The sequence below is a fragment of the Pan troglodytes genome, chromosome 21 (assembly GCF_028858775.2).
Source record: "Pan troglodytes isolate AG18354 chromosome 21, NHGRI_mPanTro3-v2.0_pri, whole genome shotgun sequence".
NCBI classification, from domain to species: Eukaryota; Metazoa; Chordata; class Mammalia; order Primates; family Hominidae; genus Pan; species Pan troglodytes.
Window position 1 is genome coordinate 70,567,600 of NC_072419.2, and position 20,962 is coordinate 70,588,561.

At 56.3% G+C, this 20,962-nt stretch overlaps 1 protein-coding gene across 4 annotated transcripts in view; it reads left to right on the forward strand.

Moving 5' to 3' along the window:
- The window catches only part of MYT1 (myelin transcription factor 1), a 78,956-nt gene extending 59,575 nt beyond the window's left edge, over positions 1–19,381 (forward strand). For all 4 annotated transcript variants that reach the window (XM_016938301.3, XM_016938302.4, XM_016938303.4 and 1 more), the window contains 7 exons: positions 3,818–3,880; positions 4,291–4,374; positions 8,632–8,853; positions 13,523–13,614; positions 14,253–14,356; positions 16,741–16,884; positions 17,448–19,381. In XM_016938301.3, coding sequence (XP_016793790.1) covers positions 3,818–3,880; positions 4,291–4,374; positions 8,632–8,853; positions 13,523–13,614; positions 14,253–14,356; positions 16,741–16,884; positions 17,448–17,576 — 838 coding nt within the window. In that variant the 3' untranslated portion in view covers positions 17,577–19,381. The remainder of the gene's footprint in view (positions 1–3,817; positions 3,881–4,290; positions 4,375–8,631; positions 8,854–13,522; positions 13,615–14,252; positions 14,357–16,740; positions 16,885–17,447) is intronic.
- Positions 19,382–20,962: the final 1,581 nt, after the last annotated feature.

Consider the following 20,962-nt stretch of genomic DNA (forward strand, 5'->3'; position numbering starts at 1 on the left):
GGGCCGCTGCAGGCTCCTGCGCTGCTCTTGCCCCATCCCCCACCCTCCAGCCTCTCCTGAAGATCCCCGACAGGGCTGTCTGGGCCTGCTTTCTCACTGCCCTAGAGATTTGGGAAAAGCCCAGAAGCGACCAGGGAACGTAAGCCCTGCCGTGGCTCGGCAGGCCACAGGCTGTGCGGCTCTTGCTAAATGAACTGAACGTTGATAATGAAGAGAAAGCTCCTTCCCCTCCCCTCTCCTGTCATGCTCCAGCTGCTTCTGCCTTGGCCCTGATGCCCTCCCCCCATGCTCATGCCTTCTCTTTGCTGGGCTCACCCGTTTCTGCTTCTGTACCTCCCTGCCCCTACCTAAAACATGGGCAGGGCAGGCCCTGCAGGCACCAGCTATAGCTTGCTGGACAGTCCTGCACAAGCAGGCGCAAGCACCCAGAGGTTTCCAGGGGTCAGTGTCCTCCTGGGGCTGGAGTCAGGGACTGTTATTGCCTTTGGTTTTCATGCCTCCAGTTGTGCTGTGACTCCTCAGCCTGTGTGACCCTGAGCCATGGGGAGCTCCTCCTGGGCACCGGGGCCGAGCTGAGGCCTTGGAGGAAGGGGGTCCCATTCTTGTCTCCTCAGGTCACCCCTCTCCAGGGGTGTCCCTCCCTCCCATAGGCCTCTGTGTTGGGGGCCCTGAATCCAGGTCAACACACCCTGGCTTATTCCATTCTGGGGCCAGACAGGATCCTGGGCACTGGTGCCTCTAAGATGAGGAAATGAACTTGCTGAAGCCTTCTAGGGACCTTGGCTGGCTCAGAGCTGGACAGAAAGCTCTAGGTCTCCCAGAGCCCCCACCAGCAGCCTTGTCTCTGTTCCCCTCTGGAGGCTGGTCTGGCCCCAGCAGCCAGGAGGAGTGTGTCATGAGGCCCTTCAGTTCTCACAGGGTGGGGTGCAGCATCTAAGTTTCCTTCCTGGAAGTTAATAGCTTCAACATAAGCATTTTCTGAGGCTGAGATCACCACAGCAGCTGCACACATTGACTTATTCATTCATTCTGCCGCCCACTTTGTCTAGTCCTAGAAACCCAGGAAACACTCAGTCCTGCAGCTTCTGGGACTGTCCTCTCTCCCTCTTGCCTTCTTCTCTTGCCATCTTTCTTGCATTCCTTTTTCCTTTTCCAATTCTGCGTTCTTTTCCGTGATTAGTTTCCATGGTTTTTCCCATTTGGGCCTGAATAATTTAAGAGGAGAAATGTGGCTGCAGGCACTCAGTGGCCCCAAATGTCACCATGTCCTTTCTGTCCTGTGAAGTGGATGCTTGGGTGGATGAAAGGAGCTTGGCACAGTTCGGGCCTGGAGACATGGCCGTCTGGGAGAGTTAGTGCTTTTTTAAGACTAAGAGCCTGTGAAGAACCTTAACGCCAAACTTCTTTAGAAATAACGACCAAAAGCCTCCCCTGTGTGAAAGTGAACCGCTCATCAGCATCAGCAGGGTTTGGGCAGGCAGCCAAGGCCTCCAGGCTCCTTCAGAAACTCCACTCTCCCCCAGGGGCCTTTCCGTGGGAGGCCACTTCCTTTCCTCCCTCCGACCACTGCATGAGCTTGGGATGATGGTGGTCTCACCCCACCACGTGTCCTGGTGTACCAACCTCCTTGCTCTCTGCCACCTACTGTGTGAGGCGGCATCGGGCACTGGCCCCTCCTGATCAGCCTTGTGGCAGCCATGGGTGACGGTGGCCTTGGGACAAACGAGGTTCCTTTCATGACCTCCCTGTCCACACCTGGCTGCAGCGACAGTCAGATGATGTGTGTTCTGTGTTTTAAGTGAATCCCAAGGGCGTTCACTCTTCCCTCCCATGTGTCTGATGTGGTCAAGGGCTGCGAGGACATGGCTGCCTCGGGCCACTCAGCTCATCTTGTGTTGGGAGTTGAGCTGCAACCACACACACCTGCCAGGGCATGACAGGCTTTGTGCAGGGTGAAGAATGCCTGTCCACAGCACAGGGATGGGGCTTAGAGAGGTGGGACCTGGTGTGTATTGCCAAGGTAGAGGGTGCCCCTCAGACACGGTGTTCCCTTCTGCCCAGATGGGGCACTCAGAAGCAGGTGGTGGGAGGGTGGATGTGGCTCCAGATTCCTGCAGCTGACCCTGGGGGTCCACAGGGCCATAAGGGGCATGCAGAGGGGACACCTGCTCCTCTGACTATGTGAGTATTTTCCTCTCTGGGACACAACTCTTGAGAAAAGCCATTGAATCGGGTGTTGGTGAGGACTGCAGGATGGCCCCCCCTGTGTGTTAGGTACTGCCAGCCCCTTGGGAGTTATACCCCCACCTGAGACTCACTCACAGATGCCATCGGGAAGTATCTCCTCTGCTGTTGATGCCACTCACAGCCCAATGCTGTGCTTATCCCCCTCGAGGCCTGGAGCTTCTGTGGGTCTGTCACTCCGGCCACCTGAGTGGCCACTTGCCCACCGCACTGAACCTGAGCTCTACCTGATGCTTTGCTGCCACTGAGACAAGGAGCTGGAGCCCCAAGTGGCCACTTGGACAGCTGCCAACCCAGGAAGGAGAGGCAGGCCATCTTCAGTTCTCTTGGCTGGCCAGCAAGGTATCCAATGTGTGGCCCACAGGGCAAGGATGAAGGAATGTGAGGCTCCCCAGGAGGGCACCCCAAGAAAACTCCTAGGGGCTGAAGAGAAGGTTGCAAGAGGTGAGGCCAGCCCTGCTGTGCCGCCATAGCCCTTTGGGTGCCAGGCTGGGCCCGGCTTCATCTTCCTCCAAGCGAGGAGATGTCCTGTCCCAGTGGCCGGATGTCACATGTGCTGGTGGAAGACTCCGGTGAGGAAGGGCCAGCAGCACGGAAAGTGAGACGTCCTCCCTGGGGTCTGAGCACCACTGCAAAGTGCCTTTGAGCAGCAGGTGATCTGGACACAAGCACTGAACTCTTGCCTGGCTCCTGCAGGGTCAGGGGTCAGGAGGGGTGAGGCACAGAGAGCAGGCCTGACGGGGGATGGATCTACCCGCAGAATCAGGTCACCTCCTCCCACTCTCTAACATCAGCAGGAACTCACATATTTGTTCCTCAGTGGACATTTGGAAGAAAATAACATCCGTGCTTGTAATATTAAAGTGGAATTTTGTACCACCTTATGTGATACATTCGTCAAATAGTTTTGGGTGTGTAAAGTTGGACTTTTGTGTTTCTCCTCCTTACTCTCTGCTGTAAGCCACTGGCTGTGTGAACTCTGCAGTCATGCTACACAACAGCCAGGCCTGGCACGGCCAGCGCCATCTGCTCTGCAGCAGGTGTGCAAAAAGGCCTCTGTTCATTTACCAGCCCATGGTGGCCACCCTTTGTGAGGGCAAGCTCCCAGCCCGTCCAAGAAGATGAACTGGTCTTAGGCTGTGCTTCAAGTTATGGCTCAGATATGCTCTGAATGCCTTTAGTCCAGCCCGGACCCTACAGAAGTCCAAGCTGGGAGCCCTTCGTGTCCTTGGCTGCAGTGGACCCTGTAGGCCTGTCCCAGTGCCCAGGTTTGGTGTCTGGGTGTAAACCGATGCTGGAGCAGCAGTTGGCTGCTGTCCTCTCAGACTTCCTGGTCTCCCTCGGGGAGACGGGGGAGCAAAGCACTGAACCCCTGAGATGACTGCATCAGACCCCTGTTGCTGGCAGCCGGCAGCCGGGGTGAACATCGGCGATGCTCCTCTGTGGACAAGGGAATGTGGGTGGGCGCACTCAAGGGCTGAGCCTAGAAGGCTTTCCTCTGGGGGTCCCAGGGCTCTGGGCCGGGGCTAAACGCCTTCACGGGCTCCGGTTCCAGTTCTGCTTCCCTCTGCAGGTGCCCCACGCCCGGCTGTGACGGCTCTGGCCACATCACAGGGAACTACGCTTCACACCGGAGGTGAGCCTGCCACGGCCTCAGGTCCTGGGCCCCAGGGGTGGGCAGGGAGTCTCTTCCTTATATGAAGATTAGAAGACACTAATGTTGCTGACAGCTAGAGTCCATTCCCATCTCTTTAATCTGAATTGTTGCCATTTCCAGAACCTGATTAAGTTGTCCTCTGCAGTAAGATAAAAAGACAAGGGGTCAGGGCTAGGGGCTTGTGGTAATGCTTCTCCTTCCCGACCCTGCTGCCTCGTGTGAAGGCTGTGTCTGTGGATTCTCCTTCTTACAACTGACCCATCGGTTGCCCTCACTCCCTCCCACCCCACCCTGGGGTCACAGAGCTTGAGGGGAGAGGGTGAGACGAACGGGTGTGAGAAGCTGCGGTTCCAGCACTAAGGTGGCCTTTTTTCCTCTTTCGAAATCAGCTTGTCCGGCTGCCCTCGTGCAAAGAAAAGTGGAGTCAAGGTGGCACCCACCAAGGACGACAAGGAGGACCCCGAGCTGATGAAGTACGTTGGGCCATGCTGGCTCTTCCATTGCATTGCGGAATTGAGATTTTCGTGTGTTTTATAATGTAAAAAAACTCCTACTAGATTCCCTTTTCATTAATACAACGGGTCACCTAACTGATCAATGCCAACTTTCGTTTCTTTCATTTTTATGGAAGCTCTCATAGGCTACACGTTGATACCTGTGAAGATATGAGCCCTGGATGTCGCGTGGAGGGCATGGGTGCCAGATTTTCTGGGCTTTTCAGGTCTGGAGTATTTGACGGGGCTGGGAGAGGCAGAGCACCCTTCTACCTATGTCTTAGGGCCACCTGGGAGTGGGCCCCAGGGCCTTGCAACCTGCAGAATTTGTCTGGCAGGAAAGGTGAGATGCAGGAGTCAAGGAGGAGAAGGTGGTTAGAACAATGTTGAAGCTCCAAATCCCATATGTCCATCCACCCACACACCTGTGCAGAGAGCTGGTAGATTGAGAGAGCCAGGAGGATCTAAACTGGGAACCAGACACTGTTGGGTGAAGGAAAGAGGACATCTTGGGCCGTAAGTGACCCAAGTCCTTGAGGAGAAAAGATTCTCCTCTATTGCTCTTCTCACTGGGGCAGGGTGGGGGCTCATGTGTCTTTGTGGGGCTTATAGGTGAACCCTGACTCTGTGTGTTATCCTACTTGGTGGGGGTTTGTGTCCTTGCAAGCTTATTCTCCCAATAGGGAACGGGTCCCCTGCACTGCCCACTTTTAGGTGGGGGGAATGCTTTGCTACAGACTCAAACCAGGTGACCCACTGGCCATTTTGCCCAGGACCGAGGTACTTTCAGAGCTGACAGCTGGCAAAATGGGCAGTGGGTTCCCCAGCAGGTGAGCAGAGTGGAAATGATGGCTCTGGACACCTTGTTGCCCAGGGTCAGGGGCCGGCTCGGTCGGGACAGGGCCCTACTATGCCCACAGGAAGCAGGTTGCCCTCATTGTGTTACCTGCTGGGCCAAGAGCAGCCAGACCTCACGCCCGAGGAGGGGCAACTTGGCCTGAGCTTGGGTTGCTCCTCCTGGTAGTTTGCTCCAGCTGTGCCCAAACATCTGCTCGGCCACACTGGAGGAACCTAATTGACCAACATCACATCCTTCAGACGGGGATGGCCCCACCAGCTGTTTGGTGTAATAGGCTGTGGCTTGTTTATTTATTTAATTTTTACAATAAAACTGTAATGAATGCTAAATTAACAAGGCAAAATTTTGGTTGTTAGTACTATGAAGGTCGCACACTAAATGCTGAGGTGGATAAAAAGCATTTTGCCCCTGAGAATCCAGGAATTTGCCTGTGATCATATAAGTGCAACACCTTTATGGATTTGGCAAGGATCCTGCTGGCAGGGATATTATAAGTGAATCGTGCTGCATTTGCAAATGATTAAAATCAAGATCAGCATTTTTCAAATTAACCAGGAAAAATGGTTTTCCTTTCTAATGTGCTGTCAACTGAGCTTTAAAAAAAAAACAAGAGTTCTGCAGCCGAGTGGAGACTGTGACTTTCAGAAACACTTCAGCATCTGCAGGATAGAGGAAGGTCCTAGTGGCTCCATGGCAGAGGGAGCCTGACTACTGAACCCTCCGTTTTACAGGGTTCCTTCCCAGCCATAAACTTTAACTGCACTTGTAATTGCCTAGCGTCTTTAAACAGATGCATATCAAAGCAGAAACTGGAATGGATGCGTCAGGTCATGCTGAGGGGTGGGATTTCGTCAGCATGCATGAGCTGTGATTTGGGGAGCCTGGTGGAGCGGAGTCCTTTTTATGATATCTCCTGCCTGCGCTATTTAAAATTAAGTCACATCAGGCGCTTGGTGGTAAATCCCTTTGCCACAGCTTTATAACTGGTCATAAAAGTTTCCAGCATGGGAGTCAAGAGGTGAATGCTCCGCTTGCCCTGCCCACTGTCCCTGGAGGGGAGCCCACGCTGCCGCTGGCCACACAGACACCCGACAAATGAAACGCATCTCTGGCTTCTGGTCCTGGCCATGTTTCTCATGTCACTGGCACACACGGCTTCTGCCCCCCAACACGTGATAGGAAACACTAGCTCACCCAAGAAGCACAGAGGCCTCACCAGCTCAGTGCCTGCCCCCACCGCCCCAGCACCTCTCAACATGATGTCCCTGACGGCTTGAAAGTCTCCACACCAGGTTTTGTGAGAAAGAGAACATACCTGAAATCTGAAATCCTCTCCATGTATGCGATTCAAGGGAACAAAAACAGTTTCCCTTGATGAAGGGGAGTAGTGTTTTGCAAGAAAGGGAGTGAAAATAACTCAGATTTGGGCCGGGCGCTGTGGCTCATGCCTGTAATCCCAGCACTTTAGGAGGCTGAGGCGGGTGGATCACCTGAGGTCAGGAGTTCGAGACCAGCCCGGCCAACATGGTGAAACCTCATCTCTACTAAAAATACAAAAATTAGCCGGGCGTGGTGGCGGGCGCCTGTAATCCCAGCTACTCGGGAGGCTGAGGCAGGAGAATTGCTTGAAGCCGGGAGGCGGAGGTTGCAGTGAGCCAAGATTGTGCCACTGCACTCCGGCCTGGGCAACAAGAGCGAGACTCCATCTCAAAAATACTACTACTACTACTACTACTACTACTAATAATAATAATTCAGATTCGACTGTGTAGAGTAACTGAAGAGCCAGCCACCTCCCATTTGGCCAGTGCCTCTTCCCAGCCAGTCTGTGCCTGGTGCAGGTGTCCCCCAGGGTCCCATGGCTGGGCCATCCCCATCAGAGGGGGGCTGGACATTGAATGTGAACTTCCCAAAGCTCCCATAGGGGCCCCTGGCAGTGTCTGTGCTCTGGACGGGGATGAGGTGACCTCGGACTGGCTCAGGGAATGTCCTATAAGTTTCTGAGGGCCAGGTGGGTGGGATGAGTAACAAAGGGAAAAGAACCAAGAGAGGGGCCTGTGGAGAGAGAGAAAGCAGGGTCCTGGCCGAGGTGGCTGGGAAGGGTCTGAAATGGCAGCTTCAGAGACGAGGCCAGAGTGTGGGGGCGAGGAGCCGGCCGCTGCCCTCCCTGTCCAGGCCTTGTTGACCTTCCACTGAGCAGCGCAGCCCTGAGCCGCCTCTCACCCCTAGGCAGGAGCCTCTGCCCCCGCCCCCGCCCCCTGCTGCCGTCCTCCCGAGCGCTTCCTGCGCTGACCGTGACTTCCCTGTATGCCCATGAATCTCCTCGTAAATGGAGCCATGGTGACCTCTCGGGGTCTTGTGTTGCCAGGTAATCAGCACACAGGGAGTGTGTGACAAGTGGTAATTTGGATGAGTTTCATTTATGGAGAGATAAGAATGAGCCTTGCAGATTGAAGATCTTGTCCTGGGTTTGGCGTGGGTTCCTGGATGACGTGGTCCCTCAGCTCCCCGAGTCCTGGTCCAGGTCCTTCCCTGAGGCGGTGGGGACAGACACTCAGCGAGGTCACGGGCCTGGGCCCTCTGCATTGTCCCGTTTGTCTCTGACCCACACTCTGCCCAAGGCATTTGCCAATCTGAATTTATGTTATTTTCATAAGGGCCTCTATCCCTCTCCTAGAACACCCAGAACGAAAGAAAGGAAAACACCATTTAAGGCCAGCCTCAGGCACGAGTGATTATGGGATATCCTAGCGAGTCTCCCTCACATGAGGTCTGCGTTCTTCCTTCTAGAACATAGATCTCAGCTGTGGCAAAGCTGCAACATCTATGGGCATTGCCCCCTGATTGCGCTGGCCTCAGTCTGGGAGGCTGTGGGGTGACAGGCCTCTGCTGTCCCTGAGCTCCCCTGCTTAGGGGACCTTGTCATTCTTTTGTGATCCATAGGCCCCCAGGCCTGTGCTTGATGCAAGCTCCCAGGGAGTGGCCTCTGGGTGGTCTCAGCTGACAACATGGCTCCACATTGCTGAGTGACACACAAGTGACTCCAGCAGCAAGGCTTGGAGGGAACCTGAGAGCAGCCCCCAGGCCCAGGGTCACGGCTGCTGGAGGGCACGGAAAGAAGGTGGCTGTGGAGACCCCAGCCATGCAGGGGCTGTGAGGCCAAAGCGGAAGAGGGAGCGTGGCCCTGGTCTTCACACTCAGCCCGGAAGGGCCAGTTCTTCCCTGAGGCTCCAGGACCTCAGCGGCCCTCCCTGCCTCACTCAGAAGCCCTTTACCGGCTCTGAGTTGGGCTCCCCTTGTGTCTGGCTTGAGAGAGTCTCCAGGCTTCTCCTCCCAACCCTTCGCCCCTGTACTCACCCCGGCCTCTCTGTACCCAGGTGCCCAGTTCCAGGCTGTGTGGGGCTCGGTCACATCAGCGGGAAATACGCCTCTCACAGGAGCGCATCCGGCTGCCCACTGGCCGCCCGCAGGCAGAAGGAAGGGTCCCTCAATGGCTCATCATTCTCCTGGAAGTCCCTGAAGAACGAAGGACCGACCTGCCCCACCCCGGGCTGTGACGGCTCTGGCCACGCCAATGGGAGTTTCCTCACCCACCGGAGGTAACTGTGCCTGCAGGTCCTGCCCCTCTGTGCAGTCCGTAGGGACCCTCGCCTGGGGCCTGGGGCTGAAGCTCCTGAGGGAGGGCCAGACCAGGGCTCCGTGTGACCAGAGTTGCTCAAGGGAAAGGCCAGGCCACATGGGTAGCGGATGGGGGAGGCTAGCGGGTCTGTTGGTGCCAGGTGATGCTGTGGGTTATGTCTTCGCCATGCGTCTCCCCTCATAAGCCACCCTTCCACATCCTGATGGAGTCCTTCCTGGCTGGGTGTTATGCTGGACACAGAGGCCACACATGAGCAGAGCCCTGGGTCTGACACTTACGCTCTCTTAACAGGCTGACAACTTCTCAGGAAAAGTTTGTCTCCTACACCTTATGCCCTGTCCCTCCCATTCATGCCTCTTCTTTGAACTCTGGGCAGAGACCCCTACCTGCCTTGCAAGGGAGCTGGTAACCCCTCTCTGTCAGGCAGTGGGCCTGGGCAGCATTCACCAACTCTCGCCTGCCCTCCAACACCTGCTCCAGAGCTGAAGGACCTTGCTTCACCAGCCCCACTTCCTGTCTGTGTCCTATGGTGACAATGAGTGCCTGGTCCCATCAGAAACCCTGTGTCTGGGCCTAGGGCCAATGCTGACTCTTCATTCCCTCCCCTGTCCCTCTCCTCCCCTTCTTCCCTCCTCCTTCCCCTCCCTTCTCCCTCCTTTCCTCTTCTCCCTCCCTTCCTCCTTCCCTTTCCCTCCCCTCTCTCCTTTCCTCCCCTCTCTCTTCCCCTATCCCTCCCCCTTTCCTTCTTTCCCCTCCCTTCCCCTTCCCCTCCCCTCTCCTTCCCCTTTCCCTCCTCCCCTCTTCCCTCCCCTCCCCCTCCCCTTCCCCTCCCCTCCCCCTCCCCTTCCTCTCCCCTCTCCCTTCCCTTTTGCCTCCTCTCCCCTCCCCTTCCCCTCCCCTCCCCTTCCCCTCCCCTCCCCTTCCTCTCCCCTCTCCTTCCCCTTTCCCTCCTCCCCTCTTCCCTCCCCTCCCCCTCCCCTTCCCCTCCCCTCTCCCTCCCCTTCCTCTCCCCTCTCCCTTCCCTTTTGCCTCCCCTCCCCTCCCCTTCCCCTCCCCTCCTCTTCCCCTCCCCTCCTCTTCCCCTCCCCTCTCCTACCCCTCCCCTCCCTTCCCTCTGCCCACCCCCTGCCTCCCCCACTCCCTCCCCACCCCCTCTCCTCCCCTTCTTCCTCTCCCCTCCCCTCCCCCCTCCCCTCCCCTTCTTCCTCTCCCCTCCCCTCCCCCCTCCTCTCCCCTCCCCTCCCCCCTCCCCTCCTCTCCCCTCCCCTCCCCTCCCCTCCTCTCCCCTCCCCTCCCCCCTCACCTTCCCCTCCCCTCCCCTTCCCCTCCCCTCCTCTCCCCTCCCCTCCCCTCCCCTCCCCTCACCTCCTCTCCCCTCCCCTCCCCCCTCACCTTCCCCTTCCCCTCCCCTCCTCTCCCCTCCCCTCCCCTCCTCTTCCCCTCCCCTCCTCTCCCCTCCCCTCCCCCCTCCCCTTCCCCTCCCCCACCTTCCTCCCCTTCTCTTCTTTTTCTTCCCCTCCCCTCCTCTTCCCCTCCCTTCCTCTCCCCTCCCCTCCCCCTCCCCTCCCCTCCTCTTCCCCTCCCCCCTCACCTCCCCTCCCCTCCCCCCTCCCCTCCCCTCCCCCCTCCCCTCCCCCCTCCCCTTCCCTCTCCCCTCCCCACCCCCTCCCCTCCCCTTCTTCCTCTCCCCTCCCCTCCCCCCTCACCTTCCCCTTCCCTCTCCCTCCCCTTCCCTCTCCCCTCCCCACCCCCTCCCCTCCCCTTCTTCCTCTCCCCTCCCCTCCCCCCTCACCTTCCCCTTCCCTCTCCCTCCCCTTCCCTCTCCCCTCCCCACCCCCTCCTCTCCCCTCCCCTCCCCCCTCCGCTCCCCTCCCCCACCTTCCTCCCCTTCTCTTCTTTTTCTTCCCCTCCCCTCCGTTTTCCCTTCCTTCCTCCATCTACAAGATTCATTAACTCACTCATTCAACAAAAGCATTTGCACCATGTACCAAGCCTTGGAGAGAGAGCAGAGAAAAAAAGGACAGCTACCCCTTATCCTTGTAGAGTGCATTTTGGGCAGAGTAGGTGGGACAGCCTGTAAACAAATAAATACGTAAATTACTTAGTATGGTGAATGGTGGTGCGTGTGCTGGGCAAAAAGGAAGCAGGGAAGAGGACAAGGAAGTCCTCTTTGAGAAGGAAGTAGCAGCTTGGCCTGAGCTGTCTGGGGCACAAGCCCTCAGCGAAGTGGCTGGAGCTGGGAACAGCCTGGCCCGCTGGACAAGGTTGGAGGTGCTGAGGGCCTGGAGCCAGGGAGAGGGAGCAAAAGGAGATGAGGTAGAAAGTTCTAAGCCAGGGCTTATCTGGCTGCCAGCTGGCAAGGACTCAGCTTTCACTGTGAGTGAGGGGCCCTGGCAGAAGGCAGAGGAGAGACTAGATCTGGCATGGGCAGCTGGCATGGACACAGCTGCAGAAGCCAGGAAGGCCACTAAAGGAGACTACTGCAGCCGGGGTCAGTTGGGCAGAGACTTATGCTGGGCTTCCTAAGGACATCTTACCTTGCCTCAATCAACCTTTACTTATGGTGTGGATACAATCACTTCATAAATGAAATCATGCTTGAGAATGCACAATTTTAATGCATTTTTCTGCTTGAGTGTCTATATCCAAGGAGTGATCTGTGACTGTCATTATCACCACACCCTAGAGGGTATCTCAGAGGCAGACACAGCTAGGATGGGCTCCTCTGGGAGGTCAGGGCTGCAAAGTACCGGCAAGTGGGTCATGTGGACCTCAGACCCCAGAGGGAGCCCTGCCGAAAGCAATGGTGCCCTGGCCCCCCGAGTATCAGGCAGGGTCAGCTATGGCTGTGCCAGATGAATTGAGCTCTGGAGTGTCCCCTTCCCAGCCTCTGCCCTGCCTAGATGTAGCTTCTTTTTCCCCATAGAACACAGTTTGGCCATAGGGAGGACCTCCAGGTCATCTAGGTGAGGTGGAACATGCCTTCTGTTAACCCGTAATGTGTGACCCTGGGCTGGCCGTGGTGGGTGACCCTGGGCTGGCCGTGGTGGGTGACCCGGGGCTGGCCGTGGTGGGTGACCCTGGGATGGCCGCGGTGGGTGACCCTGGGATGGCCGCGGTGGGTGACCCTGGGATGGCCGCGGTGGGTGACCCTGGGATGGCCGCGGTGGGTGGCCCTGGGCTGGCCGCGGTGGGTGACCCTGGGATGGTCGCGGTGGGTGACCCTGGGCTGGCCGTGGTGGGTGACCCTGGGATGGCCGTGGTGGGTGACCCTGAGCTGGCCGTGGTGGGTGACCCTGGGCTGGCCGTGGTGTGTGACCCGGGGCTGGCCGTGGTGGGTGACCCCGGGATGGCCGTGGTGGGTGACCCCGAGCTGGCCGTGGTGGGTGACCCGGGGCTGGCCGTGGTGGGTGACCCCGGGCTGGCCGTTGTGGGTGACACTGGGCTGGTGGTGGTGGGTGACCCTCGGCTGGCCGTGGTGGGTGACCCTGGGATGGCTGTGGTGGGTGACCCTGGGATGGCTGTGGTGGGTGACACTGGGCTGGCGGTGGTGGGTGACCCTGGGATGGTCATGGTGGGTGACCCTGGGCTGGCCGCGGTGGGTGACCCTGGGATGGCCGCGGTGGGTGACCCTGGGCTGGCCGCGGTGGGTGACCCTGGGATGGCCGCGGTGGGTGACCCTGGGCTGGCCGCGGTGGGTGACCCTGGGATGGCCGTGGTGGGTGACCCTGGTCTGGCCGTGGTGGGTGACCCTGGGCTGGTCCTGGTGGGTGACCCTGGGATGGCCGCAGTGGGTGACCCTGGGATGGCCGCGGTGGGTGACCCTGGGATGGCCGTCGTGGGTGACCCTGGGATGGCCGTGGTGGGTGTCCCGGGGCTGGCCGTGGTATGTGACCCGGGGCTGGCCGTGGTATGTGACCCTGGGCTGGCCGTGGTGGGTGACCCTGGGATGGCCGTGGTGGGTGACCCTGGGATGGCCGTGGTGGGTGACCCTGGGCTGGTCCTGGTGGGTGACCCTGGGCTGGCCGCGGTGGGTGACCCTGGGCTGGCCGTGGTGGGTGACCCTGGGCTGGCCACGGTGGGTGACCCTGGGATGGCCGCGGTGGGTGACCCTGGGATGGCCGTGGTGGGTGTCCCGGGGCTGGTCGTGGTGGGTGTCCCGGGGCTGGCCGTGGTATGTGACCCTGGGCTGGCCGTGGTGGGTGACCCTGGGCTGGCCGTGGTGGGTGACCCTGGGATGGCCGTGGTGGGTGACCCTGGGATGGTCGTGGTGGGTGACCCTGGGCTGGCCGTGGTGGGTGACCCTGGGATGGCTGTGGTGGGTGACCCTGGGCTGGTCGTGGTGGGTGACCCTGGGCTGGCCGTGGTGGGTGACCCTGGGCTGGCCGTGGTGGGTGACCCTGGGCTGGTCCTGGTGGGTGACCCTGGGATGGCCGCGGTGGGTGACCCTGGGATGGCCGTGGTGGGTGACCCTGGGCTGGTCCTGGTGGGTGACCCTGGGATGGCCGCGGTGGGTGACCCTGGGATGGCCGCGGTGGGTGACCCTGGGATGGCCGCGGTGGGTGACCCTGGGATGGCCGTCGTGGGTGACCCCGGGCTGGTGAATGATATGTGGCCTCTGCTTCCAGTTTGTCAGGCTGTCCCAGAGCAACCTTTGCTGGAAAGAAGGGAAAACTGTCAGGGGATGAGGCCCTCAGTCCGAAGTTCAAGACTAGCGACGGTAAGGATGGCTTCCTGGATTTCCCTGCTCATGGCTGGGTGCCCGGGTAAGTGAGAGCTGTGCACCTTTTGTGCTGGTGGGAAGAAGGTAGGGAGATGAAGCCCCTCCTGGAATGAGTCACGGCAGAGGCAGATCCCTTCACCTAAGCTGACAGCCTTTCGGACCTTGGCTCTGAAGCTCTTGACACCTGTGTCTGGGGTCCCTGGCCCTGAGGAGGTCATGCCTGCTGTAACCTGCGGCTTTGGTGGCCACTGGGATCAGAGTCCAGTGGAGCCCATGTGCTGTGAGTTTGTGGAGAGGTGTGGCTCATTCCCCCTTAGGTGAGGAAATTCAGCATTGCCTGAACAAACTTCCATCTTTAATGTAGCATTTAATACCTCCCAAAGAGATTTAAGCCTTTCCACCTGCCAGCCAGCTCGGAAGGCAAACTATAAACACTCATCTCGCAATTTTCAAGACAGACTTCTCCAGCGCATAATGTGGGGTATGAGCCCCAGAGAGAGATGAGCTCGGAAAACCAGGAGGGGGACCTCTGCCGCACAGGGGGTTTCAGTTCTAGAAAGCAGGCTTCCCCACAGCACTTTGGCCCAGGCCTGCCTGAGGCCCAAAGCCACAACTGAGGTTTCTCTCTGGGTCAGTGTTGGAGAATGATGAGGAGATCAAGCAGCTGAACCAGGAGATCCGAGACCTGAACGAGTCCAACTCGGAGATGGAGGCTGCCATGGTGCAGCTGCAGTCCCAGGTAGGTGGTGCCGCCCCCCACTCCTGGGCTCTTTGCCCACCCAACCCAAACATTCGTCTTGGGGACAGTGAGGCATCCGTCGGCACTCATCAAGGTTGCTGTCAGGGCTGAGCTGACGGACAGCGCAGTCCGTGAAGTCACACTGTGAGTGCCGGTGGGCCGCCGGAGCTGGTTGTCCCGCCAGGGCTGTGGTCTCGTTAGTGTTAATAACACTATTAATAATACTAGTCCCATTAAGATTAGCAGCACTGTTTCTCTTACTCTCATTAGAATGAGTAGTCCTGTCAAGACCAGCGGTCCCATTAGGATTACCAGTCTTGTGAGTACCAGTGGTCCATGAGCGTGGTGCCGTAGAGCCAGGTCTCTGGAGCCGGGTTTCCTTCCCAGCACCCAGCACAGCCACATGTTTGTCACAGCTGAGGGACCTGACAAACCTTTCAGCCTCTTCCTCAGTCAATTCCTCCATAAAATGGAGGTAAGAATAGGATTCTACTCCAGCCGGTTATTGTACAATGAACGCATTTCTATGAGGAAAACATTCAGCATAAGCACCTGATCCAGAGTAAGTGCCGTCGATGAGAGCTGATGTTGCTGAGGGTTAGGATTACAAATTATTTTAAATGTTTGTGTCATATTTCCTGATTTCCCTAAAATGAGCATTTGTAATCAGAAAAAAAAAAAAGCAGTAAAGATCTTATTTTGAAAATAAGAGCATGCCCCACCTGTGGCTGCTGAGTGGAGTCTGCAGCCGTGCTGGGGGAGACATAACTGTGCCCCTAACAGCTAGAGGGACAAAGGGACAAGGAAGTGACCAGGTCCCACAGAGAATTTGGGCAGAGCCCCTCTGGGCAGGGACAGATGGGGAGATGGTGGCCTCCACCAAGGCAGCAAAAAATGAGTAACATCCTCCAGCCCCACGTGTCTCGTTACTCTGCTCTTGTCTCTACTGGCAAACAGGCTCACGTTGACTCTGCTCTGGTCTCTACTGGCAAACAGGCTCACGTTGACTCTGCTCTGGTCTCTACTGGCAAACAGGCTCACGTTGACTCTGCTCTGGTCTCTACTGGCAAACAGGCTCACGTTGACCGCTTGTTACTCAAGAGCCTGTATAAAAATAGCATCACCCCACAGGGATCAGGAAGGATTTTCGCTGTCATGTGCATGTCGATGTTGCATCCCCCCAGGTTCATAGGCAGTGACGACAGAGAAGGAGTGATGGCCCTCCCGGCGGAGCCATCCCCGTCTCCTCCCGGCGGAGCCATCCCCATCCCCTCCTGGTGTCTCTGAGTGTGGAGATGCACTGTTGTGTGGGTGTCCATTTTGTGCTCCCTGCTCCTCCCCTTCTCAGAGTCCTCAGGGCCTTCATCAGTGTCAGTGTCCTTGGGGTAGCACCTCTGATTTCTTTTTATTTGCCAAAACCAATCTTTTTAAAGACAGATTATTACCTTTTACTAGCATCCCTTTGGAAGGACTCAGAAACCCCTGTCCATTTGAGGGAGTTTGGTGACTGGTGCCCTCTGCGGAAGGGCAAAGGCAAAGGGAAGGCAGGTCCCTATCCCCCATGCAACCCTTTCAAAGCCACATGCTTGTCACCAGGTGGCAGAAGAAGCGTGCTTGACCCCATCCACAGCCTCCCAGGAATGAGCTCCCCACTCCTGCCTCGTGTGTCACCCACACTGTCTTTCTGTGAGTTTAGCCTCTGCCCCCGTGGCTCCCTGCAGATGTGCAGTCAGGCTGGGGGCTATTCCTGGACACCAAAGGCCTCAGGGCCAACACAACCCTGGGCAGGTTCACCGCCATGGTGGGGAAGTGAGAAGACTTGCCTGTAGTTGGCCTGGGGAAGACGTGCTTGGGAGGCCCTGAGGAGGCTCTTTGTGGGGATTTCTGGTGAGGGAAAGACCCAAAGGCAGTCTGACACCCCACGGGGGGGTGCAGTGATTTCCATCTTACAGATAGAAGCAGGAAACATGGTGAAGCTAAGACCACAGCAGGTGGAGTCTGAGATTGAGACAGGGCGCTGTGAAGTCTGTGCTCCCACCCCATCCCCTCAGGACAGAGGGGCTCAGAAAACCAGGAGTGGGGACTTCTCCTGCATGGCGGGTTTCAGTTCCATCTAGAAAGCATGGCACAGAGGGACATGCCACATGAGCCCCCTTCCTGGCTTCCCTGGAGTCAGGCCATGTCTCCAGAGGGCCCTTGCCTTTCTCTCCTCTGCCAGCCCCTCACCTGTGGCAGAACCCCCTACAGGAAGGCAGGGTCCCTGCCTCTTCCCCCACCCCAGGGTTCTGCATTCTCCCAGAGGGTTGTGAGAGGCAGCCCAGAGAGGACCCCCAGGAGGATGGGGGCCAAGGGCAGGCGGCACTTCGAATCTCTCTCTGGCACAGATCTCCTCCATGGAGAAGAACCTGAAGAACATCGAGGAGGAGAACAAGCTCATTGAGGAGCAGAATGAAGCCCTGTTTCTGGAGCTGTCCGGCCTGAGCCAGGCCCTCATCCAAAGTCTCGCCAATATCCGCCTTCCGCACATGGTAGGCAGCACGCGGGCCTGCCGGCACCACAGCTACCCCCCAGGGTCTCTTCGGAAAGCAGGAGGGCAGGGCATCTCCCACCCCCTCTGCCTCTGGGTCCTGCCCTAGGGGCCCTGTGCCCTTGTGGAGATTCTCTCCACCCCGAATGGCCCGGGCTGTTGGCTGTGGTGGGTTTAGCCACCATAATGAGTAGCTGCCATAAAGAGTAGCTAATGAATCCAAAGCAAAATGGTGATTCCATGAGCAGAGAGGCTACTGCTGGGATGGCTGCAGAGAGGAACGCCCAGTGCTGCCTCTGGTTGGTGTGGGCTTGTCTCAGGTCACGTGGGGACATAGGTTTGATGCTCCCACATCAGGCTCTGCGGTGTGGGGCCCACTGCATGGACGGGGCTTGCTAACTTGGTTCTGTTCTCTAGGAGCCAAGGAACGCCCAGTGCTGCCTCTGGTTGGTGTGGGCTTGTCTCAGGTCACGTGGGGACATAGGTTTGATGCTCCCACATCAGGCTCTGCGGTGTGGGGCCCACTGCATGGACGGGGCTTGCTAACCTGGTTCTGTTCTCTAGGAGCCAATATGCGAACAGAATTTCGATGCCTATGTGAGCACCCTCACCGACATGTACTCCAACCAGGACCCGGAGAACAAGGACCTCCTGGAGAGCATCAAGCAGGCTGTGAGGGGCATCCAGGTCTAGGCCGTGTGGTACCCAGAAGTGTCCCAGCCCACCACACCGTTTACCTCCCTCGCCCTGCCCCGCACCGTGGGGATGCCCAACTCACAGTGACTTCCCGTTTGGGGCCCGGTGTGGCCGCGGGCGGGTTTATCCAAAGGGATGGCTGGAAATCGGCCGCTCCCACGAGGCTCCCTCCAGGCTTGGGGCCGTGGTGGCCCTATCTGTGTGCATAGGGGCACTGAAGAATTACAAAGTGATTTATTTTTGTTTTCTGAAAGAAATCTGAAGAGCAGCTCAAAGTCTCCAGTGGAAGCTCATGGACAAGGTTCTCAGGGAAGTTTTGGAGTTTGCAACCACAGTATTCCTTTGTCTGTCGAGGCTGGGAGGGTAGCCGTGAGCGTGGTGGGTGGGTGGTGTGAGTGGCATCTTGGCCTGGAGGACACGCCTGGGGCAGCGTGTCTGTGCTCAGTGAGGGCCGCTGAAGAAAGTGCGTTTTCTGTTTTCATTTAATTCAGTTTTGTGTTAAGGGTGGAACAAAGCTCTGTTCTAGAGGGAAAGTTAGGAATAGGCCTCCCAGAGGATACTCCAGGCAGTTGACAAGCATCGCAGCCCCTGTCAGGTCAAGGAATTTTAAGCTGGGAGACTCCTGAAAATCAGCCTAATGTCTGGGGGCAGCTGGCGCTGAGGCTGTGCAGATGTGTATGGCCTTGGGTCACAGCTCCCTACTGGGGCTGCAGCCTTTAGACCCTGGGTCTGAGATCCATGTCTAGGGACCACTCTGGCTTCTGTGCATCCACCCAGGCCCCCGACCCATCACTGCCACATTCTCCGGGTCATGGTCGAGCTTGACCTCTGCATCCATGGTGACGGAGGTGGCAATGACATCATCAAGGTCAGAGGGTAAATTCCTAACAGGAGACCACAAAGGTTTCACTTCTTTTAGATCCATCCAATATGTGAAAAAAGGGTACATTTTAATTTAATGTGTTAAAAACACAATGTCCCTACCGTGTAAATAGAATCCAAGTCAATTGTGACTGCAATTCCAAGTTAGTATTTAAAAATAGAGAAATTGCACTTCCTGGAAAAAATTAAAAAGTAGTTAGTTTAATTATTCTGTAAATTATTTAATTTTGTCAAGATGTAAGTATTTATATTCACAGCCTCTTATGTTAACGTTTGCTATTTATTTAACATTTTTATTTATTAATTTTATACTATTTCAACTAGACCCCACACCAGGGCACCCTAAGAGGGGAAAAAAGTGAATTCAAAGCAAAAATAACTATTTGACTATAATATAGGCCACAAAAAATCTTGATATAACTCCTAGTTATAATTTTGATGCAACCAAGTTATTTTTTATATATTTTGTTATTTATTCTTTTAATAATGGAATTTTTTTAAAAAGTATTTTGTAACTGAGGAATTTTGATAATTTGGGGATTTTGTTTTCCCTTGGTCTAATGGAGAGAAAGACATTTTGGTTTTCTTTTTCCATTTTGGGATCCTTTTGTTTCAGGCACGGATAACAGCAAATGGAATTCTGTATTTATTATTATTTAAGTGTAGCGCAGATGTGTGTGCTTGGGCGTGTTTCTCGTGTCGCGTTTGCGTGTCGGCTCTTGCGGTGGAGTCCTGTTGCTGTGAGGGAGTGCTGGCCGCAGGCAGCCTCGAGTCACCGCCGGGCTCACAGGCTGTGCCACCCGTCCCTCCGACAGCTCCAATACTGTGACCCTCCTTCCTCAGGAAACGCGTTGAACCCACAGCACTCCGTGGTGTGTTTGCAGGGTGATTTCCTAATAAAAGTCCACTCTGACTGTGAATCGGTGCTGTGGTCTGTGGGGAGGACATTGTCTCCATTCTTGGTGAGCTCTATCATGCACCCTCCTGGGAGCACATGCCCAGGAGGGGAATCTTCCATCTCTGGTCTCCCCTTGATACCACACGTGGCTCCCCTCTGGTGTCAGCTTAGCCAGTATCTCCATTTGAAACTACCCTACCTCACCGCCTCCATGTGTGTTTCTAGAAGGTGTAAATCATTGTATCTTGCCCCTTCCCACATGACCAGTCATATGCAAATTGAAGTTTTTCCCAGGAGTCTTCTCTTAGGGTCAGGGAGAATAACTTTTCCTGCTGAGGTTGTTAGACTTGGGGGTGTGGAACTGGGGTTGCCCTGGGCTATCTCTCCTGGCCACAGGATGAAGCCATCAGTAGTAGGAGAGAGTTCAGACATTCTGGAGGGGGGCAAAGCTGACAATGGAGGTAGATGTGAAGGAAAAGAGAGCTCTCTGATGATCTTTTTAGAGCTCATGGACCCAGCCATGTCTGAAGGCACTCCACCCTTGAACTGCCCAGTTATATAAGGCAATGGTTTATTTTTTTTTTTTCAAGCTGGTATACAAGGCCAAAAAGCCAATGCATACCAGCTTTAAAAAAAAAAAAAAGAGACTTCTCCCCTTTTTCATTTTCGTACTTTTGTGTCAGGTGGAGCTCTAGTGCTCCTAGAGTAAGACCTGGACTTGGGACTTCTAGTCACATTCAGCCTAAACTGTCAACATGCTTTTGACCTCCCTGGAATCTGGCCCTGGTGGTAGTCTTGGAGCGTCCGTCTGATATGCAAGCAAAGGATCCATCTTCACTGACAAATTCTTAGAAATTCTGGACTGAGTTTCCACCCTCTGCTGTAGTCAGACAGGGTCCACAACACCTGTGGAGGACATGTGATCTGCCTTCAAGGCTCCAACTGCTGGTTGTGGGGGCCCAAGCAGGTGCCAGTACCCACTGGTGGGTTATGCAGAACCTGTTCAACTGTGAGGAAGGGTTCCTGGGGGTCCCCTTTGGTGAGGCCCCATTTGTGATGGGGAGACCAGTGGCCTGGAGTTGTACCCCTTCACGTCAGCACAGCAGATGCTGGGGTGGGTGTGAGCAAGACCGATTCTGAAGTGTCCCCTCAGCAAGCTGAGGTAAAGTCATTCTGGGGGGTATGAGAGTTGGCTGGAGAGGTGGGGACTATGATGTTCCTGCTAGGGGACACAGGCTGTTACCATGATGTTAGAAAGCTGCACAATCCCATAGTTTGATAATGGCACGAGCTGGTCACCCCCAAGAAGATTCTCTCACTTTTCGCTTAGAGGCACTGGCTGGGCCACCAGCCTACTGGGAGCTGAGAGAAAGAGCGTCTAAAGTCACAGGCATGTGCTCTCTTAGGATTTATTTTTGGTATGGGACCCCACAGCTAGGCCTTCTCTACCAGCCTGCAGACCCTCCTGTTTACTGTATCCAGAGGATAAAGCTCAAGGTTTCATCCAGAGGGAGGGGAGTGGTTGCCAGGCTCTCAGAGTCGGGGTGGAGTTCTGGGGAAGGGGGCTACTGGCTCCCGAAACACTTTCTACCAGTTGTCTTCT